Source organism: Agelaius tricolor, unplaced genomic scaffold (genome assembly GCF_023055355.1).
Source record: "Agelaius tricolor isolate 1412-34295 unplaced genomic scaffold, bAgeTri1.0.p SCAF_13, whole genome shotgun sequence".
Lineage (NCBI taxonomy): Eukaryota > Metazoa > Chordata > Aves > Passeriformes > Icteridae > Agelaius > Agelaius tricolor.
The window spans coordinates 3,258,656-3,284,101 of NW_027269273.1; the positions used below are offsets into that span (position 1 = coordinate 3,258,656).

At 45.3% G+C, this 25,446-nt stretch overlaps 1 protein-coding gene across 2 annotated transcripts; it reads left to right on the top strand.

The window, feature by feature from the left end:
* The first annotated feature begins 461 nt into the window (after window positions 1-461).
* TSPAN15 (tetraspanin 15) lies at window positions 462-18,815 on the top strand. 2 transcript variants are annotated; one of them, XM_071438430.1, is made up of 8 exons: window positions 462-599; window positions 4,996-5,181; window positions 7,022-7,096; window positions 9,369-9,464; window positions 11,072-11,188; window positions 13,847-13,894; window positions 15,248-15,364; window positions 18,042-18,815. In XM_071438430.1, the coding sequence occupies exons 1-8, from the start codon at window positions 504-506 to the stop codon at window positions 18,186-18,188; spliced, it is 882 nt and encodes a 293-aa protein (XP_071294531.1). In that variant the 5' UTR covers window positions 462-503; the 3' UTR covers window positions 18,189-18,815. The 2 variants fall into 2 exon arrangements, with proteins under 2 accessions (XP_071294531.1, XP_071294532.1); XM_071438431.1 differs by lacking the exon at window positions 462-599 and adding an exon at window positions 948-1,655.
* The last annotated feature ends 6,631 nt before the right edge of the window (window positions 18,816-25,446 follow it).

A 25,446-nucleotide genomic window follows, 5' to 3' on the forward strand; every position in this document is an offset into this window, starting at 1 on the left:
TGGCGGAAGGAAGGAAGGAAGGAAGGAAGGAATAGAGAAAGAGAGAAATAGAAAAGAAAGAGAAAGAGAGAGAGAAAAGAAAGACAGAGACAGAAAGAAAGAAAGAAAGAAAGAAAGAAAGAAAGCGAAAGAAAGAAAGCGAAAGAAAGAGAGAGAAAGAAAAAGAAAGAAAGAAGAGAAAGAAAAGAAAAGAAAAAAGAAAAGAAAAGAAAAGAAAAGAAAAGAAAAGAAAAGAAAAGAAAAGAAAAGAAAAGAAAAGAAAAAAAAGAAAGGAAAGAAAATAAGAAAAGACAATTAGAAAGGCGACAGGCGAAGGCGCAGCTCCCCAGCCGCTCCCGCTGCCGCTCCCGGTGCCGCCGCTGCCGGAAGCGCTGGCGGGGCCCGCCCGTCGGGGCGGCCGCTCGGGCCTGGGAAGGGGCGGAGGGCCCGGGAGGGGAGGAGGAGGAGGAGGAGGGGGAGGAGGGCCGGGCAGGGGCGGCGGGCCCGGCAGGTGCCGCGGGAGGATGGCGGCGGGGGACCCGGAGCAGGCGCGGTACTGCGGGCGGCTCTCGTACCTGTGCCTCAAGCTGAGCCTCATCACCTACTCCACCACCTTCTGGGTGAGCAGCGGGGCCGGGGCCGCTCCGGCAATGCAGGGGTGTCCCCGGGGCTGTCACACCCGGGCTGTCACACCCGGGGCCGTGGGTGTCACAGCCGTGGCCGTGACACCTCGCCGAGGGACGGACAGACTGGTTCTGGCGGATGGGGCTGGAGGTTCGGCAGGTGGAGATCGTTCAGGTGCCCAGGGAACGCGGCTCTGCCTGCGGGGCAGGTGGGCAAATGGAGCCTTTGCCCCACGGCGTCGCTCCCGGTGTGTGGGGATGCCCTGAACTCGGCAGGGTGAGGCTGCCGGGCTGGAGAGTCACAGGTGGGTGGCACTTGCTGTCCTCATCCAGGTGAAGCCAGAGAGTCCCGGCTGATGGGTCCAGACTGTGGGCACTGAGTTCTGAGGTGTGGTAAATCCACACCAGGCATCCCCCGGGCTGGAGGAGCCCTTGGGGCCCTTTGCAAGTGGGTCTTTCTTTCTCTCTCTTCCTCCCTTTCTTTCTTCCTTTTCTCTCTTTCTTTCTTTTATCTCTTTTCCTTCCTTCCTTCCTTCCTTCCTTCCTTCCTTCCTTCCTTCCTTCCTTCCTTCCTTCCTTCCTTCCTTCCTTCCTTCCTTCCTCTCTCTGTCTTTTCTCTTTTTCTCTCTCTTCCTTTTTCTTTGTAACCACTGTGATTTTTACAGGTGCTTTTTTCAGGTGCTGGGATACTGGGAAGATGCTGGTGTCAGAGGTGCTCAGGCAGGGATTTTTCTGTCTGGCTTTTTCACTTGAAACGCTGCTCAAGTTCTAGTTTGGCTGGTCTGTTTTTGTCTGACACAGTGTTTACCAGCTGGGAGCATAAGGCTTTTTTTGCTTTGCTGCGTGGGAGAAGAGGCTTAGATCCATCGGGTTTGATAGTGAATGTCAGATTCACCCTGGGATTTAATGAACAAAGACTGAAATGCAAAGTGTTCGGGTGTAATTCAGGCTTTTTTGGGATCTCGGATATCTTTTGTCTGTTTAGCAGACAAACCAACCCCTGGGTTAAGACTCCTGATGCTCCCTGTGTTCCTCCACAGCTATTCTGCAGTTGTGAGTTTCAAAGAGAAAAGGGAAAATTCAGATTTATTTATTTAATGCTGTGTTATTTTTCAGACCCTTTTTTGCAGCATGTCCCTCGCAGAGGTCCCTGCTCGTTGTCTGCTCTGCGTTTTCTGTCGGCAGCAAGGCCCTGGCTGGTGGGATGTAAACATTCATCTGGGGGCAGAGAAAGGGCCCTTCTGAATCCATCCTCGGAGGACAAAGCCTCTTTCAGGCAGCCTGAGGATTTTATTTACTCTTTGTAGTCGCTGGCTCTGGATTTTCAATGCTCTGCCCTGGTTTATAAACAAGAGCTTCCATTTGTTGGCCGGGGGAGATGGTTTGCTCTGGGAGGGGGGAGGATGGGGGCTGGGAGGGAGGAAGGAAGGATGGGGGATGACAGGGGGGTGTTTTGGGGTGGCTGGTGCTGGGCAGCATCCTGCTGGTGCTGTGTGAGGCGCGTGGGCATCGCCCGTGGGGCTTCCTTTTGTTGCAGCTTAGCCAAGCAGATCTCATCGGCTGGAAATGTCACTTCTCTTCTCAGCACTGCTGAGTTTGTTGGTTTGGGTTTGGTTTTTTTCTTTAATCAGTGTAAATGGAAGTAAAGCTGTGGGAGTGTTGGCTTTCTTGAGTGTTGGGTGGTTTGTGGTGTTGTGCTGCTGTTTGGGGCTTTGACCCGCTGGATGCTGAGTTCATTCAGTTCCCTCCCTGCTGCTGCAGTTCCTCTGGTACCTCATGAGTGATGAAGTCCCAGATCTGAGTCCCCAGGATGGATTTAAACCCCCAGGAACTAAATACCAACATTATCCAAAGCAGAAAGGAAATTAAAGCATTGCTGGGAGTGCCAGGGGGGATGTTTGCTACAGCCTTGTGGTCTTCCCCTGTCATCCAGGGCTCTTTTAAAACCTGCTGGCACTGTAACTCTTCCAGACACCTCTGGAAAAGGTGAATGGGGCTGTGATGTAATTTGGGGTGAATGGGGCTGTGATGTAATTTGGGGTGAATGGGGCTGTGATGTAACTTGGGGTGAGTGGGGCTGTCATATAAGTTTCTTGCCCAGCTGAAACAAAATCCAGCGTTTTAAACAGAAGGTGCTGTTGTTGAGCTTTATTTAAGAGAATGAACTGTAAACACAGGGTTAAAGCTTCTGCTAATAAATGAATTCTTCTCCTTTCTCTTGGGAAAGCAGCTTCTGTGTGTGCAAAAGCCCCAGAGAAATCCCCTGGTATTTGCTGGTGGATGCTCACTCAGTGTGAGTCAGGGCAGTTGGTTTTTCCTGTGCTCACAGCTGGAATGGCCAGGCTGGAGCTGTGGTGAGGGATGCAGGATTTTGTGAACAGCCCCTGGCTCCTGAGGGAGGGGTTGTGTCCCCAGCCCAGGCACAGGAGGGGACAGCACAGGATGGGATGGCTGCTGGGTTTGCACATCTGCTTGCCTCCAGTAAATGCTGCTGTTGGTTTGACCAAAAGTTGGAAATATTTTTATTAAATGCTTAAAAAATAGAAGATAATGAAAGCATAAATCTGGGAGTGTGTGGGAGCACAGATGGAAGTGAAAATGGGTGAAGATATGTGTGCATAAAGATGCTATATTTATGTATCTTAAGTTCTTAAAGTAGGAAGTATCTTGTCTTTTACTTACAGGCACCTTTTAGTCAAAAACTCCCTGAAATTTAATGCTTTGATGAGAAAACTATGGTTAAGAAAAAGACATTTCAGTAAAAAGTTCAAGTCTTGAAATTGAAAATTCTGATAATTTTAATATCATTGAAATTCTGATAATCCCCATCAAGCTTTAATACCTGTGGTTTATGTCCAGTGTTTCTTTTTTTTTTTTTACTTTTTAAACAAGGGCTCTACCAGGCAAGAGTTATTGCTGTTAAAGGCACCTCAGTGTTTGCAGGAGAATCTGATTTTGGGGTTGCTCTCAAAGTGGTCAAATTTTAAGTTGCTTTTTTAATAACTTCAGTAAATTTCCTTTTTATGGGTGAACCCTTCTGAGAATTTTCTCTCTTTCAATGACAAACTGGTGGCACTCCCTACATATTGTCCTTTGGTGTCAGTATTCATTTCCATAGAAAATCAAGAACTTCCAGTAAGTTGCTATTTATTTTAAGATATCCTATAATTAAAAAAGCATTTCAGCTGTTTGGCTCATGGACTGGTAACTCACACTGTGAGTCCCTCTAGCCCCCACTGTGTCCCATCCGAAATGAAGAAGTGAAGTTAAAAATTAAGAAGTACAATTAAGAAGCCTTGTTGTGCAGAGAGCAGGCTTGTGTTTCCTGTGGAAATGTCAGGTCAGGAAAGGGGAATGTTGTTTATCACATTGCCAGAATGATGGATTTGTGTCTGCTCTCTTCCCTGATGATGTGTCTGGCTGTTGGAGTCGGCAGCAAAGTTTTTCCACTGCAATTTTTGTAATTAAGTATTGTGGGTTATTTTTAATTTTAATTAATTCAGCATAATTCAAAGTGATTTGCAGCACACTGTAGTTTTAATGCCAAATGATTTAGACTTAACTAATTATTTTGACTGAAATATCTTTACCTTGTTAAATTAAATATGTCCCTTCCTATTACCAAATGATTTAGACTTATCTAATTATTTTGATTGAAATATCTTTACCTTGTTAAATGAAATATGTCCCTTCCTATTTCACGTGTCAGCTTTATCAGGTAGTTGCTCAAGGAAGTGATATAATTTCAAACTTGGTTGTTTGGTTTTGTTTTTTTGTTTTTTTTTTTTTTTTTTTTTTTTTGTAGTTTTTAATCTGGTGCCTTTCTCCTGCTGGCAGCAGGAATGGAGGTATAGGAAATATCTGACTGTATTTACTGAGCCCAAATACAGTAAGAGTTAATATGAAGGGACAGACAGGCTGTTTGCAGACCAGCCTAGAAACTGGGTTCTGTTAGAGGCACATACATATTTCTGTATATTTATACACACAGAGAGAAGGACAGACAGACACGCAGAGGAGGGTCATTAATGCCATGGCAATTGCTCATATGTGTAATATATGTGATCTCAGATGGGTAATAAATTACATTTCAGCCAGTGATGTATATTTTGATTAGTTTAACTACCAGAATGTTAAAACATGATGAAATATATTTTTGAAGTGAACAACTTTCATTTTTTTTTTCAACTCGGCTCCTTTTCTTCTTTAATCTTTGAAGTTTCTTTTTTGTTTTTAAATCCAAACTTCTGCTTTGGATGTTTCATTGTTTATAATGAATCCTGAAGTGAGCAGTGGCAGGTTCCTGTGTACTCACAGCCTGTCATCTCTGTGTTTATTTACTGGCAGAAAAAATAACATGTTATTGATGTTAAATAATCTGTTTCTCTTCCAGGTGATTGGAGCCCTCGTCCTCGCTGTTGGGATTTATGCAGAAATTGAAAGACAGAAGTACAAAACTCTAGAAAGTGCCTTTCTAGCCCCAGCAATTATTTTAATACTTCTGGGCATTGTAATGTTCCTGGTATCCTTTGTGGGTGTACTGGCTTCTCTGAGAGACAATTTATGCCTTCTGCAAGCAGTAAGTGTTGGATCTTTATTCCTAGTTTCTGAGGCTTGTTGCTTTTGCTTTCCACTGCCCTCTGAATTCACATCCAGAACTATGCCTGCACTGAAAAAATATTTTAACAAGGTTTCTTTTTTTATATGAAATCTGAATTTAGTGGCTCCCTCCCTCAGGGAGCAGCAGCATTGGGTCTTGCCAGTGACAGGAGCAGTGAGGGTCTGAGCCCAGTGCTGGGAAAAAGGAGCTTCCCAGCAGTTGAGGTGTTATGGAAAATGAGCAGGAATGTGAGTTATTATCAGTCAGTCTGTATCTTGTGCAAACTCAGCTGCTGTCGTGCCTGTTGATGCTGGGTCTCAGCCCAGAGGAGCAGCTCTAGGGAAAAGCCCTGGCTCAGTGGCCAGAGTCTGTCTGTCCTCCCTGGGCAGTGCAGTGCAGAGGGGAGATGGAGAAATGTGTGTTCAAAGTTAGACCTGGAGCTTTCAGAGGGTGAAATGGAAGGCACAGGGTTTTTCTCCCCAGTGGCTCTGAAAAGGTGAATTTTAGGGAAATTCCTGTGGTTGCAGATGGAAGCTCCACATGTGACTAATTGAAATTAAGGTGTGCAAACTTCATTTCCACCTGCAGAGAATCACACAGAATTTGGGCTGGAAGGGACCTTTTAAAGGCCACCTGGTCTGACCCCCTTGCAATGAGCAGGGTCACCTTCCACCAGACCAGGCTGCTCCAAACCCAACCCAGCCTTGTCACGTCAGTTCAGTCTAACAAAATGCTAAATCTCTGGTTTGTTGTGGAGGGCAAGGCCAGAAATAACCATGGATTTTGAAGTTATACTGGAATTTTACTGAGAGCCCCTCCTGAGGCTTCTTCCCCACTGAGCATGGTGGTGTGTCAGATGCCAGGAATATTTTCTGTCCCCATCCTGGTGGCAAACCCAGCTGGGCAATGAACAAAGCAAGTCCCTGATGCCAGCTTCCCAGGCAGATTCCAGATTTAGCAGGAGAAAAGACACCTGTCTGGTGAATTCCTGACACTGAGCACACAGGAGTTAAAGCAGCTCTCAGGGGAGAGCATGAGGGATTATTTTCAGACAAGGGATCTGAAAACTTCGCTCCTGATGAAGCTCATTGTTACACAGCAGACCTAAATTCACTCAACGCCTTTTATGCCTGAAGAGTTGGAAAAACATTTCACATACTGGCATGCAGCAGCTCTCTCACAGTGCAATGGATTTTTTCATGTTTTTCACATTTTGCACACGCTTTGTTGGGCAGTCATGGATGCACACGTGGTTGTGTGTGAGTGCACTTGTGAGCACATGTATATACACAGGCAAATAAATGTGGGAAGCAACACATAAAAGCTACTAAGCCTGGAATTTTGCTTTGATTTAGCACTGGCATTGTAGAAGAAGGTGATTTGGATTATCTTAAGGTGTGCTGCTGCTTTATCCACTAATTGAAAGCTAACAGGTAAGTGCTGGTTTTGTAGGAAGCAAACATAAAAAAATGAAATGTGGTGTGGTTTGCAGCAGCCCATCAATGTGCTTCCCTGGGATGCTGGTGTGGAAAGGAAAATCTTGGCAGGATAATTTCATCTAATGGTTTTGAGTCTGTTCAGAGCAGAAAAATAATGTGCTTGCCAATTGGGCAAAACCCAGAATAATTTAAGTGAGGAAAAAAGGCTTTCTCGTGACACTGACAGTTTCATAAGAACAAATCTATAATTTTGTGTTTTCCTTTAAAATGCCATACTGAAAGCCAAGTCTATTGGCAATAGAATGCTAGATTTAAAGGAACTAATTGCAAGAGTAATTGGAGTTGTGGCTAATGACTCACGTGCACTTGTTTGCCTGCAGTTCATGTACATCCTTGGAATCTGCCTGCTGATCGAGCTGACAGGGGGAGTGGTGGCCCTGATCTTCAGGAACCAGGTGAGCTGCTTGCTTCAGGTGCTGGCATGATTGAGCTCTGCTAAACAACAGCTGCTGCCTTGCTTTGGAAAGCCAAGAGTCTGCTGAGGAAGGCAGGAGCCTCCCCTGAAATGGAGAAAATGAACCCCCCCTCCTTGGAATTGCTATGGATTTTAAATTAAGGGGCTCTCAGGCAAAAATATGGGAGCAGGAAATAACAGTTCTTTAATAGGAAAGAAAATCAAAGGATAAAATAAACAATGCAGTGAACCAAAACAGCACTGCCAGAGTCAGAACCCAACCTGACACCCTGTGGGTCAGGGTGCTGGCAGCAGTCCCATTGGAATTGTGGCTCAGCCCTCCTGCAGTGTCAGGGGTGGCTCTGCTGGAGCAGGGATCCTGGAGAAAGGTGCAGTCTCTGCCTCTGAAGATCCAGGGCAAGAGGCTGCTGCTGTTCCTCTGGGAAATCCCGTGGAGAAGCCGTGCTGGTGTTCCAGAATCTCCAGATTCTATCCAGGTAGCAATGCTTGGCTCCTCCCTCTGGGCTCACATCTCCCAATGGGATGCTGTAGTTCTTATCAGCCATGCAGGGACATTCCATAGTCTGTTATCAGCAGATGTCCCATCCCAGGGAGGAGTGGTTGTGGAAGAGATAAGGAAAGGCTTTTCAGGGCTCAGCCATGGGCTTTGCCACCATTGTGGAGAGGAATTCCAGGTTAAGGAGTTGGAGGAAATCTGCTGGCTACAAATGTGCAATACAGGCAGAATGAGTTTCCAGCTCTTGCTGGATGACAAAATGCTTTCTTCTGTTTTGCCATCTGGGTCTGACTGCTGATTTGGGATGTTTCCAGAAGGATTTGGAGGCTGTTTTTTTTAATGGCCCAAATGTTTTGCCTCAGTTAAAGGACAGCTCTTCCCTGCCCACATCCATAAGCAACATAACAAATTTATACAGGAGACTCCATCATTGACAAGCATCCTATAACTGTACTCAACCCTTCATTTTTTTGCACAGAAAGCAGCAGACTATTTTATTCAGTTAGAAATGCTTTAAAACATAAATGTATTCACTATGGCAAGTACTAGATGCCTGTGCTTTGATTTATAGCAGGACAGCTACACTTAGGGACAGCTTTCTTCCCTTGTTTTTCAAGGTTAGTGGAGAAGTTTGGGTTAGTATGGGGAGAACAAAAAAGTATTTATGGAAGCCTAGTGTAGTAGCCTCTATGTATGTCCTGTTTGTTTTGTTGTCATGTGCATTTTCCCCATTTCTTTTTCTACTTCCTTTGCAAATCTGTAGAGTCTAAATGAGGTTTTAATGAGGTTTTTGACCTGTTAGGAGGGTCCTGTGTTACTTCTCATCACTTATGTGATAATCCTTTTTGTTCTGGTTAGTTTGTGGGTGTTGCAGTTTGTAATACTGAGAAGATGAGTGTGTATTTCAGATTTTCTGACCTGTAAGGCTTTAGCTTTGTCATTTCAGCAGCTGGATTGAAAGGAAAGTTGTTACATTCTGGTAGTGATTAGTCCCTGGTTTTGCTGTGCTGAGATTATGCTGGATCTTGAAAACTAAATACTCTTTTTTTTTTTTTTTTTCCTTTTCTCTCATCTTCTGAACTTTAAAAACAGTTTGTTGATTTAATTTTAGTATGCCATGCTGAGGAGACACCATTTTATATCTGCTGTCGCCACACTGCCATATTTCTCAAAACAACCACTGTAAAACATACAAACACACCTTTTTTCCACTCCATGTGGAGCAAAGCTCTCTATCTGGCAATTAGGAACTCTTTAGAAAATCAAATTAATGGAAAATTCACGGAAAATAAAATTCCTGGATGGTGGTGACACAGCCAAGTCTGGTTGCTCAGGGTGTGGTGCAGACCAGGGGCCAAGATCCACCACCCAAGGCCACTGCTCTGCCATCCAGGAGATGATGAGGAGGGTCCCCAGGGACAGCATCTTGGGCTATCCCTGTCCCAGGGTGATGGGACCATCTCTGGAGATGCTGGGAGGTCTCAGCAGTGAGAGGTGTCACAGTGCTGGAGCTTGCCAGCCCAACCCAGCAGTGAGGCTGCTTCCCTGCAGGAGAACAGATGGTTGGTCCCTGCAGGATTTGCTAAAATTTGTTTGTAATGAGTGTTTTGGGTTTTTCCTCTAAAAGAAAGGAAAAAAAGCCTTTTCCTTTGTGCTCATCAGTTACACTTGTCACTTTAAGCTGCTCTTCTAATTCTGTTCCAGCCCATGTGCCCATTGTGCAACCCATGGATCTTGTTTTCCTTTTGCTTTCTAGACAATCAAATTTTTGAATGATAACATTAGAAGAGGAATTGAGAATTACTATGATGATTTAGACTTCAAGAACATCATGGATTCTGTTCAAAAGCAGGTTTGTTGGGTTTTTTTTTCCCCTTGGGACTAATTGAGCAACAGCTTTGATTTTTTCCAGTGGTGTGCCAATCAATTTGTTACTGATGAGAGGGATGAGATCTTGTGTGTCATCTCTTTTGGTGTTGCTGCTGAGGTCAGGGCTCATCCAGCATTCCAGCTGGATTTAAAACCATTTAAATGGTTTTAAAATTTAAAGCCCTCTTACATCACTGCAAAAAGAGAGGCCCAAAATGCAGCTTTTGCCTTGGCAGGTGCAATTCTAATGCTCAAGGTCAGATCCTACAAACCTGTAGGTTTGTAGTGGCCCCACAGCTGGATTGAGGTGAATTCAGCCTAAATTGCAGCCATGCCTGGCACTCAACACTTCTGCTGGCTGGTGCAGGAGATTGAGAGGCATTGGAAAAAGAGAAATAAAGAGGAATGAGGTGGCATTTAGGCTGCCACAGTTGTGTGGCTGCTTGAGGGCATGCACAGAGCTCTTTAACAAGGTGGTTATTGGAGGTAAATACCACTGGAAGGGTATTTACCTGTCATTAAAATTCAGAAACTGTGCTGAGCCCAGCTGGGCATTACTTAATGGCACGTGGCGTTGACTCACAGCCTTTTTTATGTTATTTTTTTAATAAGGCTGATCTGTTGAAATGTTTATTGGGTTACTGAAGAGCTCTGCCATGCAGCTCAGAGGCTGTAGGAGAAGCAACAAGTGTTCAGCAAGGTGATGTCAGGGCCCATGTGATGTCTGTGACCATGCCAAGCAATGGTTATTAAAAAAATTGACTTAGGAAGTGATCCATATGTTCTAGGACATGGTTATGGAGCTGGCAGCCTGCTTTGAAAAACAAAGTTAGCATGGAAAGTCTGTCAGAAGCAGAGCATCCTGAGGAAATTTGGTCATTAGACTTCATAATGCTTTAACTTTTCCATGCACTGCCCAAAATGATGGCTATGTTCATGTTAGTGATTAAATGAGCTCCTCCTTTCCCCTTCGTTTAAATTATAAAGGGAATATTTATATTAAGTCAGTGTAAACTTAAGAGTATTTGTTTGCCAGCTTTCAGTTGTTCTAAATTACACCCACAATGTTTTGGTGAGATTAATTTATGCCTTGGAGCAATGCTTTTGTCTTTTAGATCCAGTTGGAAATGTGGTTGGAACCCTTAAAACAGCTGCAGAGGTAGATTGCAGGTCAAGATAGAGTCAATATAAAAGCACTGCTGAATGATGTCCAGAGCTGGAAAGAGAATTTTTCAGCTCAGAAAAGATGGGAGGTGGAACTTGGCACTGAGTACTTTGCTCTGGCACCCTGGGCTGTAGTTCAACAGGTGACAGAGGAGAATTACCTTTATCTTTAATTCTTTTTAATTGTATTAATCATGTACATTCATACATGCCATGCTGATAAAATGACAGGATTTTTTGGTAGTTTTCAGGGCTTTTAAAATTGTTTCATTCTTACTTTGTTTTCTAACTTGTTCAAAGAGTTTAAGGTAGAAATTTTCTTTTCCTATTCCTTTTGTAATCATAGAACCATTTGGGTTGGAGAAGACCTTAAAGATCATTGAGTTTTGTGTCTTTTTTAAATTTTATTTTTATTTTTCTCTCCAGTTCAAGTGCTGTGGTGGTGAGGATTATAGAGATTGGTCCCAGAATGTGTACCACAACTGTGAGGCTCCAGGACCACTGGCTTGTGGGGTGCCCTACACTTGCTGCATCAGAAATAAGGTGAGTCCTGGCACCTCAGCATCACTGGTGTTCACCCAAAAAAGAACCTGGCTTTGGGAAATCTGGGGCAAGAAGTGAAGGAAAATGGGTCCTTTCCTCCCCTGATGGATCTGTGGGTCTTGACAGCTTGAAAGGGAGGAAATAATGGATTTGATGTATTGGATTTGGTGTATTGGCTGTGGTCCATTTTACTGACCCACTTCCCAGCCCAGAAGGGATGTTGGGAGCTCCACTAATCTCATGGCTCACCTGAACCAGAGCTGTTTAAAATTCAGTTTTGCTGGTGTTTTCCCCAGGGTTTGCTGCTCCAGCATTGCCAGGAATCCTGGGACCTGGTGGCTTCCATGGCTGGGGGTTCAGAGTGAATTAAGAACCACTCAGAATGACCTTGTCATCTCCAGAATAATCCAAAAATGTGACCTCAGGGTGAGGGCATGCTTGTGGGCACAGGTCTGCCCAGCCTACCCTTGAAAACCACCTGCCTGTAAAATCCTGGAGGGACTGGAGTCTGGACCAGTCTGTGATTAACTCAGGAGCAGGAGTTGATTTTCATGCAAATGTGTTTTAATTAATTCTGTAATTCGCTGTTCTACATCTGAGGGATGCATGTAATGCTGAATTTGATAAAGAACAATTCCTCAGCTACTCCAGTACAGGCAGCCCCTGCCTCTCTGGGGTTTGGTCTCCAGTCTGATCATGAGATAGAGAGATTGAGTGTGTGTAAGAGCAGAGTTTGTGATGGATATCCTGCTGTGCCTGCTTTGGGCTGCCCTTTCAACATCTGCCTTGAGCATGGCTGTTTAATTAAAAAAAAAGGAAAAATAGATGCAGTGGTTGTGTAAGTAATCCTGCTAGGTGTTGCTGAGAGATGTCTGTCACAGGAAGGTGTTTATTACATGTGCACACACATTTTTGGTGTGTGGGAATGGGTCTGTCCAAACCTGTGATGAGCTTTGATTTAGTCTCAGAAACCAAAGCTGAACATCATGCTTTGAGTCTTAGCTGTTTGAGAGCAAGAGCCTGCAGCTGGATGGAGCAGAACAACTCAGCATTTTGCCTTCAGGAAAGGGAAAGCACTAAAATAAAAACTTCTCCAGGGAAAACCACTGAAATAAAAACTTCTCCAGGGAATATATTCACTGACAGCTGGGGAAGGGAGGATTAAGCTGCTTGTGTCCCATGAGGGCAGGGAGAAGCCCCAGATGGAAGAGTGCTCCATGCATGGTGAGGGCTGGTGGCTCTGGGCAGGAGATGCTGCTGCTGAGCCCTGTGTGGAGCCAGCAGCAGGGCTGTGCATGGCTGCCCCAGGAAAAAACAACCAGAAGGTGCATCAATCTTACTGTGTTTGACAAATCCTTCCAAATACAGGCTGGATTCTGTCCTGGAAAGCTGCAGATATGGTTTGTGATTACTCATGGGCTTTGTAGTCATGGAAAACTCCAGCTAATGTGGGTGCCTGGGTTCTGATCCTCTGTAAAAGCCTCCTGCTAACAGCAGCCAGCGCTGGGGGGGCTCTAAAGGAGCTATCTTCATGTCAAATTATTTATTAAAAACTTACACTAGTGGAGCAGATAGAAATTATGCTTATAATCCTGTTTCCAATGTATTTATATCCTCTGTGTGCATTTGCTTATGCCACAACATCCTGTTACAAATTATGTGTTTAAAGCTACAGGATGGGGCTGCCCTCCTTGTGGTGACATATTTTGGGAGTGACCACGTGTCTGTCAGTCAGGCCTCAGCCATTTGGGGAACATGAAATCACTCACAGCCAACACAACACACTGGTGCCCAGTTCTGATACTGACTTCCAAGTGGATTTATTCCCTGTGCTTGGCAGAGGGGTGCCCCACACAGTTCCCAACAGCCCTGTGGAACAATCTGAGCTTTTTCTTCTAGGAATGTGCTGAACAATTGTGAATTGTTTGTCACACAGTTGTGTGTTCAAGGTGAGAGCCCAGCTTAAAAACTTCTCATTCTCCTCCATGCCTTTGGCTTTGTTTTCTGCCTCCTTTGATGCCAGTGGTTTTTTACATTGGATGATTTTCATTTTCATGATTTTCAGGTTGGTTTTTCCAGGCTTTCAAGGTAGAGCCTTGGAACCCACAGAAGGCATTACATGGCTGCAGAAAATGTGTTAATAATCTGTAATGAATGCAAGCACTCAGTCACTTTTGAATATATGAGTTTTATATTCATGTGTATAATGGTATTGTATGGATATTGTAATGAATTTAGTGTTGTAAACAGCATTCATAGTATAGGAAGTTATTTGGACCTGAAGATATTTCTGAGCTTAAATTTGTCATCATCTTGGCATGAAGTTAACCCCTGGTTTTAGTACTAAGGTGTGTTAAGTTCTTAAGGCTTTAAAAGGAAATCCAGCTGTTGATTCTGTGGAAGCAGCTGTGTCACACAGCTCTGTCACAGCTTGGTTTGGATAGGAATGGCTCAAATTGTCAGTGACACACTGACAATACTTATTGCTCTAAAATCATGTGGAGCTCTAACTAACTCTGGCACTGGGATAAAATGGTGTTGGACTGGCAAATAACCCTCTCATTGCTTTTTATATGAGCTGGGTGAACACAGGGTAAAAATAATATTTCTGTGATTTTAGTTTCCTGCTGCAGTTCATATTTGTTGTTTTCTTTTCAGACAGACATTATCAACACTATGTGTGGATACAAAACCATTGACCAAGAGGTAACGTAGCCACTGCCCACCCTGGCATGGCAGAGGGTGCTGCTTCTTTTTTGGTCTGTTATAAAAGTGTTTTCTGTGTGCTTTCATCTGCCAGGCAGTTAAATTGGCAATTAAAATGGTTCTTTTTGCCTGGAATAATTTCCAAATATGAGAAAAGCCTCATATTGTTTGATTTTTGTATCTTCCCTTTTCATTTTCCTCGATTCCTTGTTTGTTGACAACTTCCCCGTGCTAATTGCACAATTAATGCACAAAAAGCTGCTTTCAAAATTTGGAGCAGTGACTTGAGTTGGGGAAAGCTTTTAGTGCATAAAAGTCAGAGTTTCTTACTGAGTAAAATTGGCATTGATAAAAGCCAACTGAGCTGTTTTTAAGTATTTTATACCCCAGGAGTGGGTGTTTTATTTTCAAGCCTGTGGTGGCACACCTGGAGGGGCAGTGGGATTTCCCTGGCTGCCTTCTCCTCCCTCCAGGAGTGGGATGGGGCCTCCTCCTTCACCCTTCCCTTTTGGGAAGAAGCCCCAGAGACCCCAGAGGAGGGGCTGCCAGCTCAAGGCGGTAATTGCAGAGTGATTAAGAAGGGGAATTGGTAATTGGATCTGCCCTGAGTTCTCCACCGCTGGCCTTGGAGTGCTGGGAGGAGGCAGGGCGGGGGCTGGTCTGGAAATCTCCTCTCCCCAGCTCATTTGAGGCACTTGGAGCACAATGCCAGCCCGGGTTGTTGGTTTTTGGGATTACTGGTTATCTTTAAATACAGCTTGTCTTCATTCAGGTTCATTGATTTGTGGCTTAATCACCTGAACGCTGCAGCCAGGCTCTAACACGGAGCACTTCAGCTTCTTCTTAACTTCATCCCATTCACTGCTTAGGACCCTCTGCAGCCTCAAGTGCTTTTATATTATGGGTTGGGGTCAGGGAGCAGCACAGCTTGCAGGACTGAATCCGAAATCCTCTTGTTCCTGTCCTTTATGGGGTCTTTTTGCAAACAATTTATGTTTTTCCGCTGATGTATTTTCAACCTGGGAGCAGAGATGAAAGCTGAAGAGAGACCTCTCTGCTTGCCAAGTGGTTTTAAATGAGGATTGGGTGCATTTCTTGTTGAAAAATAGCTGTAACAAACAGGTTTAAGGCAATGAAGTTACTTACTTGGGTGTGGAATAACTTTTAAAAAATAGAGTGATTTGTTGAGGTGTGGAGCAGCTTAACAACAGATGGAAGAGTTACTGATGAGGTTTTTGTTAAACTCGGTGGGTTTAAAGAGGTGGGAAGGCAAACCACATCTGGCTGCCTGAGTTTTGAGGTGCCCCAAGCATCTCCCAGCTCCTGTTGAACCCTGCCTCTGGTGTTTTGCAGCGCTTGAGCGTTCAGCACGTGATCCACGTCCGAGGCTGCACCAATGCTGTGCTCATTTGGTTTTTGGACAACTACAGCATCATGGCTGGTGTGCTGCTTGGCATACTGCTGCCCCAGGTAAGAGGGTGTCCACTGTGAGGGGGAACATCTGGTTTGTCACTATGTGAAATCCCATCTGACCATAATCATGGCTTTCTTTTTGAATTTAATGTAACTGATAAGCTGGGGTGGCATTCTGGCATTTGAATCAAAATCTCATTTGTCAGTAATCCCATTTGACCATAATCATAATTTTCTTTTTGAATTTGACTGATAAGCTGAGATGGCATTCTGGTCATTTAGTAGCATCACTGTTGCAGGGTTTGGTGAAGCAATTCCCTTTAATGTAACTGATAAGCTGAGGTGGCATTCTGGCATTTGAATAATTTGTCAGTATGTGAAATCCCATTTGACCATAATCATAATTTTCTTTTTGAATTTAATGTAATTGATAAGCTGGGGTGGCATTCTGGGATTAGAATCAAACATCTCATTTGTCAGTGTGTGAAATCCCATTTTAACATAATAATAATTCTCTTTTTGAATTTAATGTAATTGGTAAGCTGAGATGGCATTCTGGCATTTGAATCAAACATCTCATTTGCCAGTTTGTGAAATCCCATTGAATTTTGAATTTAATGTAGCTGAGAAGCTGAGATGGCATTCTGGTCACTTAGTAGCATCACTGTTGCAGGGTTTGGTGAGGCCATTTGCTTTTTCTTGGGTGGTTTTTTTTGAGTCCTCCCCTATCCATGACAGCTGTGACTCCCTAAAGCTGCAGTGGGGCAGGCTGCCTGTGCTGCCTGCCTGGGGCTGGGCCAACATCAAAAACCACCATTAAGTCCTGTTCCCTCAAAAACCTTTGTAACCTAAAAAAAATTACACTCAAAAACCTAACAAATACACAGTTACTTAATTAGCCCATCTTTAAAATACTACAAACAAAGCTACAATTTTCAACAATAACAAAGCAAAACATTTAAAATCCCTGTCACATAATCCCATTGTTTTGCAGAGATAAACAAAACTCCACAACTTTGTGAAAGTTTCTGTTTCTTACAGTGCTGGACACATGTGGGGATTCCTCTCCCTGACAGACATGTGCACCTCTGGGAACTCTAAGATTTTTTTTTTTAATCTCTCTCTCAAATCCATATGCATGCAATTTCACAATAGGTATATACATGTTCATTTTTACAAATTTCATGTGATATTTGCCGTTAATTCTTCTTCATCAGAAAGAATTTGTAGGTCAGGTTGGCCTGCTCGCACAGCAGCTTCTCTGTCTCTTTGTCTTCCTCTCTTTATCTCTGTCTTTTGGATGAAGTAGTTTTTCTGAGTTTAGGCTTTTTATGAGAACAGGCAGTCAGACTAAACAGCTATGTTTTCAAACTACAGACTTAACTCAAAGATCTACATTTCACTTAATCAAAATGGATTTCTGCTCTGGAAAATTTCTTCTGTTTCACCATCATCAACCAAAAAAATAATAAAAAAAGCTAACCCTCACAACCTCTAAACACAAATCCTAAAAGCATAACACAAAAACACCTACATACAAAGAATCTCTATATACAACAAACCCAATAAAAAACCATAAAACAAAAAACGCAACGCTTTAAAAAACCCAATAAAAATAAAATAAATGCTCAAATAATCTAAACACTATAAATCCAAACTTAATACCATGTATGTGGTGGTGTTCACAGGGGTCCCAGGACGAGGGAAGAGATGAGAATCTTGACTCCATATTTCAGGAGGCTGATTTATTATTTTATGATATATATTATATTAAAAGAAAATGTTATATTAAAACTATACTAAATCATCAGAAAGCTTGCAAGGAAAGGAATGGAATGATAACAAAAGCTCGTGACTCTCAGAGAGTCTGAGCCAGCTGACTGTGATTGGCCATTCATTAGAAACGACCACATGAGACCAATCCCAGATCCCCCTGTTGCATTCCACAGCAGCAGATAACCATTGGTTACATTTTGTTCCTGAGGCCTCTCAGCTTCTCAGGAGAAAAAATCCTAAGGAAAGGATTTTCATAAAAGATGTCTGTGACATCTCACCATCATCAACCAAAAAATAATAAAAAAGCTAATCCTCACAACCTCTAAACACAATTCCGAAGAAGTACTACACAAAAATACCTATATACAAACGATCTCAACAAACCCAATAAAAAACCATAAAACCAAAAAATTAACACTTAAAAAAATAACAACAGCGAAAATTGTCTTCTCAAATAATGTAAACCTATAAATCCAAACTTAATACCATGTATGTGATGGTGTTCACAGGGGTCCCAGGATGAGAATCTTTACTCCATATTTCAGAAGGCTGATTTATTATTTTATTATATATATTATATTCAAAGAAAATGATATATTAAAACTATACTAAAAGAATACAAGAAAGAATTTCATCAGAAGGCTTGCAAGGAAAGGAATGGAATGATAACAAAAGCTTGTGACTCTCAGAGAGTCTGAGACAGCTGGGCTGTGATTGGCCATTGATTAGAAACAACCACATGAGCCCAATCCCAGATCCCCCTGTTGCATTCCACAGCAGCAGATAACCATTGGTTACATTTTGTTCCTGAGGCTTCTCAGCTTCTTTCCTAAGGAAAAGGATTTTTTAACGACAGCAAAAATTGTCTTCTCAAATAACGTAAACCCATAAACCCAAACTTGATAGCATGTTAACCCTAACCCTGATCTAACCAGCCCCTGTTGTGGTTCCTTGGCAGTTCCTGGGGGTGCTGCTGACGCTGCTGTACGTCACCAGGGTGGAGGACATCATCGCGGAGCACAAGCTGGGCCAGAGCCTCTTTGATGGGGCTGCTCCTGAACCCAGCCTGGCCGGGGCCGGCTGCTGCAGGTGCTACCCGGGCTGATGGGAGGGAGCCCGGCGCTGCCAGGGCAGGCACACCCGGCTGCTGTGGGCTGGCAGGCACTGGGGGCTGCAGCAGCCAGAGTGGGGAGAGCCAGGACACGGCAGAGGGGCCCCGCGGGGCTCTTGGGGCATTAATTCCTTTGAGTGATTGCTGGGATAACACAGCCAGAGAAACTGGAGAAGAGCTGAACTTCCATTTCCAGGACGTGTCTTTCCATCTCTGGATGTCATATTAGTGTTTGTCCTTCTCCAGCTTTGTTTCCTTACTCCTTCCAGAGAGATTTCTTGCTGATGCACACGGTGAACATGAAAGCTGTGTTTAATAGTGGGGTTTTCTGCTAATCATGATGAATTTACTGACAATAATGGATGTGATGCTGATCGCTTTCATTGCTCAGTGCCTTTCGATAACGGGGCAAATGCCAGTGTCAAATCAGTCAGGTAATGCTTGATCTATTTTTTAATGCAGTTTATTACTGTGTGGCTTTTGTATAAACTTACAAGATGTTTGAGTCTTGGATGTACTGTATTTTTCCCCTTTAGTAAATTAACTAGGTGATTTATGACTTTATATTTTTTTGGAGTTCTGTATGTCAAGATGTTTCTAAAATTTACTGTTGAAATAAAACCAATGAGTCGGTTTTTCTTAAAAAAAAAAAAGCACACGGGTTTTGTTTAAAATGATTTTTATCTTCTTGTGTAAGTTAAGGCTGTCCCTCAAATGCTGAATCAAAAGGTAGAAGTGGCAGGAGCTGTGATTCTGGCTTGGGTGCTGCCTGCCTGGGCTTTTGGAGAGTCACTGAACATCTTCCCTTGCTTCTCTCAGTCCACCAAGAGCTCTGGGGTTTTTGTTGGTGTTCCTTTGTCCTCAGCATTTCTGTGCACTCTCTCCAGCCCCAGACAGGCCTGCAGGCAAAATGCAAAACCTAATTATCATTAATATTGCAATTAAAGCAAAGTCCGCATGAGAATAAAGCAGGTTTATATCCTGAATATAAATCTCTTCTCTTCCAAACACTCCACTAAGAAAAACAGGGCACCATCTGATTTTATTCTCTCCTTGCTGCTTTTTGTTGTTGTTTTTTAAAAAAATTTTCTTGTCCTGGACATTTTTTTTCTGCTTTCTTCAAAACTCAGCGTTTGCTGCTTAACTCTCTGCCTTCACCAAGAGTTTCTGAGCAAATTTTGTGCATTTCCAGGACCAAAAAAGGATTCACCCATTTCCTGGGATGGTTTCTAGGGACAGAGATCCCAGTGCAGCAGGGGCAGTGCCAGGTCCACAGCACGCTCTAGTGGCTACTACTTAACATGGCTACTACTTAATATTTAATTGCTCCTTTTCACCCAAAATGTCCTGGGCTCTGTCTTGAATAATGTGTTCTGGTAAGTTAAAAAGCAAGGTGTGTTTTAAGGGTGGGTTTGTGTACAAGGAGAGGGAGGAGGAGCAGCTTGGGAGGATGGCAAAGTTGAAGCTGGAGTTGGTTTGTAGCAGGGACTGGGCTGGGAAGGTAGGAATAACCTTCCATCAATGAGGAATTGGTGACAAAATTAAGGGGGTTTTATTTTAATAATAATAATAATAATAATAATAATAATAATAATAATAATAATAATAATAATAATAATAATAATAAATGTAAATGTGGGGGTGCCTTGAAATACAAGATAGCCCGGAAACCAGGAGGTGGCACAAGTGTGGTTAAACTTCAGGTGGTTTAAATGAAATGGGGAGAGTATTTTGGGATACAAGAGGGCAATTATCCCTTACAAAGAAAATTTGTGGGCTGTACTGAATTTTCAGCCATCCTTCACGGTGTTTGGGTGGGAGTGATGTCAAGCTGACAATCCCCAAGTAAACCCTGTGTGATTTTGTTTAAGAAATGATTGATTCAGAAACTCCTGACCCTTCCCATTCCCTAGGACCTGAGGGAATGAACTCTTGGCTCACAGGCCATGGGGACTGGAGGGAGGGAGGGGGGGATGATGCCTGTTGGGAGGTGGCTGGAGGACAGAGATGCAGCAATTCTCTGCTCAGCTGCCTTCTCACAGAGCTGATGAGAAAATTGTCTTCAGGTGGGTGAAGAATGCTGATCTAATTTAATCCCTGTCCTCCTGGCAGGAGCAGCCTGGACTGCTCCTCACAGATGCATCCTTAACCTGATTTAGGGAAATGCTCCTTGGCTGCTCCCTGAAAGCCTGAGACAACTCCACAAAATCCCAGAACTATGGATTATTCTGTGTGTGTGATTTTAAAGCGCTCTGACAGCTGTGAGCTGCCCGTGGTTCGTGCTCCATGTGTTCCTGCTTTCCATCAGGGCTCAGAAAAAGAGATTTACCCCGTTATTCCATGAGGCCACAGAGGCACAGACTTGGCACAGCACCTGGGTGAGCTGGGTGCCCATGCACAGGATCTAAAAAGAAGAAATAAAAATCAATAGAAATCTTTAATTAGCAGAGGAGAGATGCCGGGCAGGTCTCCCTCTGGTGGCACTCATTAAATCCCTGCTCGCTGGGAATGAAATCTCTGCATCCACACATGCAGGGTTTCTTCAGTGGCCCTTTCCCCTGCCCTGCTTCGAGAAGCTCCTTTGGGCAGGCACAGCTTCCAAGGAAATCCCTGCAGTGATCATCATCTGCTCCTGTGACACTCAGGATACAGCTGCTGTACTTACAGCTTCACCTTCATTCCTCAGAGCTGGGATGAGCTAAATTCCCTCTGATGGGGAAAAATACCAGTGTTTAGGATGTAAAACTGATTTAGCTAAAAGTTGGTTTGTAGATTTGTGCTCCTAAAGCTCTTTTTTCACTAGGGCTTCCCGGCATGCACGACTTTTCTGCACCAGCTGACTTTCCAAAGGTTCTTGTGTGGGTGCAGGAATTGAAATAATGTGGAGGGTGCTGAATGCAGAGGGCAGGTGCTGCCACTTGCTGGGCCAGGGAGATATCTCCACCACAGGAACACCCGTGGCACAGGAGCTGCTTTGGGTTTGCATCCTCATTTAGTGCCTGAAGAGGGGGCAGCATCTTCATCCTTGCTGGGAGAGCTGTGCTGCTGTTTGTCTGTCAAAATTGCTGCTTAAAACTGACCCAGCTCCATCTGGGTTGGCACTGGGGACGGAAGAACTGCTTGGGTTTGGGTTCAGCTCCTGGCCTGAAGTGTCTCTGCAGCTCCAAGGGACAAAGCTTTGCCCTGCAGCAGCACCCAGAGCCATCGGCAAAGGCAGCTGTTAAATGCCCTCAGGAAAGTGAGAGACCCCAGAAATTCCAGCCTGCTCTTTTGCAGGAGGTACCTTTTTTTCCCTGTGGAAAGTTTTATCCTTGATGAAGAGCTGAAAGCTGCTGTGCTGGGAGAAGAGGGGAGCCCACCTGCCGGGGATGTGCACACCAGGACAAAGCCACCTCATCCTCCTGGGCATTGGGGACTGCTTTTCTGATCCCAAGCCCACCACAGTGCTCAGCCCTGCTTGGAGATTCAGCAGCAGGGTCCTGGGATGGGGGTTTTGCCTGGGGAAGCACAAGGAGCTCCTGGCTCCTGTTCCCAGGATGCTGGAGCAAAGCAGAGCAGCGCTGCCTCCTCCAGCTTGAGGCTGCACCTTCCTGGGTTGAAATAAAGGGAGGGAGCTGGGGAAAACCTGCTGGGTGCAGGGCAAGAGCCAGGGGCAATGGAGCCCTCTGAGCTCCCTGGAGCTGCGTGCAGGCCCTGGCAAAGCTGAGCTGCTGTGGAATATTGGTTCTTGGAGAAGTCTGTGTGTAGAGCTTGGAAGTTTCTGTGATTTTTACAAACATAACTGGGTTTTGCTGGCTGGGGCAGGTGCCTCTCCCCCTCTTTCCCAGCAGGGGTGTTGTGCTCTCTGGTCCCATGCAGCACAGTCCTTTGCTGGATGGGAGGTTCAAATTCTCAGAGCCTCATGCTGGTTGCTTGGAAAGGTGGAGCAGAGGTGCAAACCATGCCTGGAGCTTGGCTGGATGAGCTGGGGAACATGGTCCTCTGGAGAAATGGCCAAGTCCATGGTGGAAGGGGAGAAGGTGCAGGTAAGGAGCATCTGTGTGAGTTCCAAAAGCCTTGTCCCTCCTGATCAGAGGAGCATAGAGCCTGCAGGAAGTGTCCCTCAACCCAAGGCCATTGCTCAGGCAGAGCTGGTCCATCCCATGATGGTCTCCAGCTTCCCATCATTTGGTGTTTCCTGAAAGAGTGTGAGTTCTGCAGGAAAGGGAGGTGAAATATCCACTCCATCTCTGGGATGAGGTCTCTAGGGATGAAGTCTCTGGGATGAGGTCTCCAGGGATGAAATCTCTGGGGATGATGTCTCAATGGAATGAAGTCCCTAGGGGAATGAGGTCCCTGGGGATGAGGATGCCTTATCCCTGAGGATGAGGTCTCTAAGGGATGAAGACTCTAGGGATGAGGTCTCTGGGATGAGGTCACTGGGGATGAGATCTCTGGGGAATGATGACTCCAAGGGATGAGGTCTCTGAGGATGAGGTCACTAGGGATGAGGTTTCTATGGAATGAGGTCTCTGGGGATGAAGTCTCTGGAATGAGGTGTCCAGGGATGAGGTCTCTGGGGACGGGGTCTCTAGGGGATGACATCTCTAAGGGATGAGGTCTCTGGGGATGAGGTCTCTGGGATGAGGTCTCTAAGGGATAGGGTCTCTGGGGGATCAGGTCTCTATGGAATGATGTCTCTAAGGGATGGAGTTTCTGGGGATGAGATCTCTAAGGCATGACATCTCTATGGAATGAGGCCTCTAGGGATGGGGTCTCTGGGGGATGGGGTCTCTCATCTCTAAGGGATGAGGTCTCTAAAGGATGAGATCTCTATGGAATGAAGTCTCTAAGGTATGAGCTCTCTGGGGATGAGCTCTCTGGGGATGAGGTCTCTAGGGAATGAGCTCCCTGTGTCTGCACACATGTGTGCCATGGGGTCATCCCCTAGCCCCATCCCAGGAACAGGAACAGCCCCAGGCTGGCTGGGATGTGCTGTTTGAGCCTCCCCAGAGGAGCAGTCCCCTTGCCCAGCAGTGGAAGGAGAGGTTGCCTGCAGCACCCCTGTCACCCCTGATCCTGCCAGCCCAGCCCTGTGAGCGGGGCAGGATGTGGCCCTGCCACCCCCAGCCCGGTGACAGCAGCGGCGGCACGCCAGCCCCCCACCCCAATTATAGTTGGGTGTCGCAAAGGACATTGAAAAGCAAGGAGGAGAGCTGTGAAGAGGGTCATTTCAGTGGCTCTTTCTCTCTTCTTTTTTTTTCCCCCCCGAGAAGGAAGTTAGAAAAGCAGAGCCCTCAAAGCCGCATTGAAAGGGTGACAGAGACGGGATAAAGCGTAAGACTGAGGGAAGGAATCTCAGAGCACTCGCCACGGTGTTTTAATGATCTGTTAACAATTGCCCCTTTCAGGGGAGAACATATGGTAGATGGTTTGCTTTTTTTTAAAAAAAAAAAAAAAGGACAAAAAAAGAAAAAAGAAATTACTTCAGAAACTTAAATGATGGTGGAAAATGGTGGGGATTGCGGTGAAGAGCTGGGGGAGGGAGGTGTAGCCCCCGGACTGAGGGGATGTCAGATGATGGGAGGGTGTCAGATAATGTAACCCTGAGCACGGGGGCTCTGCTGGAGCCAGAGACCCCAAAAAACCCCAGAACCTGCTGGGGGGACTGGGGCTGGTTGCCTGCCAAAGAAGGACAATGATGAGGGAGCTGATAAACCCCGGGAATGCTGAGACCCTTCAGGACAGGGGCTGGAGCATCCCTCCCTCCCCCAGCCCAGCTGCGGGGCAGGGCTGCGCTGCTCCTCCCTGCAGCTGGGGCAGATGGTGACAATGCCCCGGCTGCACGCAGGTGGCCAAGGCTCCGAGCTTTCCCTGCTGTTACCTGCCTTGAGATCATTGCCTTCCTCCCACTGCAGCCTGCTGGCACGAGTTTAGATCGAGCCTCACCGAAATCACACACACAGGCTGCTGGTGACTGCTCTTGCTGCAGCTAAACTGCAGTTCGGCTGCAAATACAGGGATTTTTAAAAAAATAAATTGCAAATACATGATTTTTAAATTGAGATACAGGAGTCAGGCTGGGTGCTCAGCTTCACAGAGGTCCTGGCATGGGCTGGCAGGAGGGGCTGTGCTGCTTGTGGCCTCCCCAGGTTCATGACACACCTGGGCTGGGGGAAGCAGATGGTCCCATCTGGATATAAAATCCTCTCCTACTCAGCACTGCGGCAGGGCAGGACAGGAGGAGGCTCCCATTGAAAGGTTGGGAGTTTGGCAGATGGAGCTGCATGAAGGGTTGGGAGTGCAGATGGGCAGGAATGGCTGGGGAATGCTGCAATGGGGACTCCCGGGCAGGAGGCACCGGGAGAGAGGTGTGGGATGTGGGGAGGGAGCAAGGGAATGGAAAATTAGGGAAACTAGCAAGGGAGCAAGGGAATGGAAAATTAGGGAAAATAGCAAGGGAGCAAGGGAATAGAAAACTGGGGAAAATAGCAAGGGGGCAGGGGAATGGAAAACTGGGGAAAATAGCAAGGGGGCAAGGGAATGGAAAACTCGGGGAAATAGCAAGGAAATGGAAAACTGGGGAAAATAGCAAGGGAGCAAGGGAATGGAAAACTGGAAATTAGCAAGGGGGCAAGGGAATGGAAAACTGGGGAAAATAGCAAGGGAATGGAAAACTGGGGAAAATAGCAAGGGGGCAAGAGAATGGAAAACTGGGGAAAATAGCAAGGGAGCAAGGGAATGGAAAACTGGGGAAAATAGCAAGGGAGCAAGGGAATGGAAAACTGGGGAAAATAGCAAGGGGGCAAGGGAATGGAAAACTGGGGAAAATAGCAAGGGGGCAAGAGAATGGAAAACTGGGGGAAATAGCAAGGAAATGGAAAACTGGGGAAAATAGCAAGGGAGCAAGGGAATGGAAAACTGGAAATTAGCAAGGGGGCAAGGGAATGGAAAACTGGGGAAAATAGCAAGGGGACAAGGGAATGGAAAACTGGGGAAAATAGCAAGGGAATGGAAAACTGGGGAAATTACCAAGGGGGCAAGGGAATGGAAAACTGGGGAGACCAGCAAGGGAATGGAAAACTGGGGAAAATAGCAAGGGGACAAGGGAATGGAAAACTGGGGAAAATAGCAAGGGAATGGAAAACTGGGGAAATTAGCAAGGGAGCAAGGGAATGGAAAACTGGAAAATAGCAAGGGAGCAAGAGAATGGAAAACTGGGGAAACCAGCAAGGGCATGGAAAACCAGCAAGGGATGATGCCTCCCGAGCCT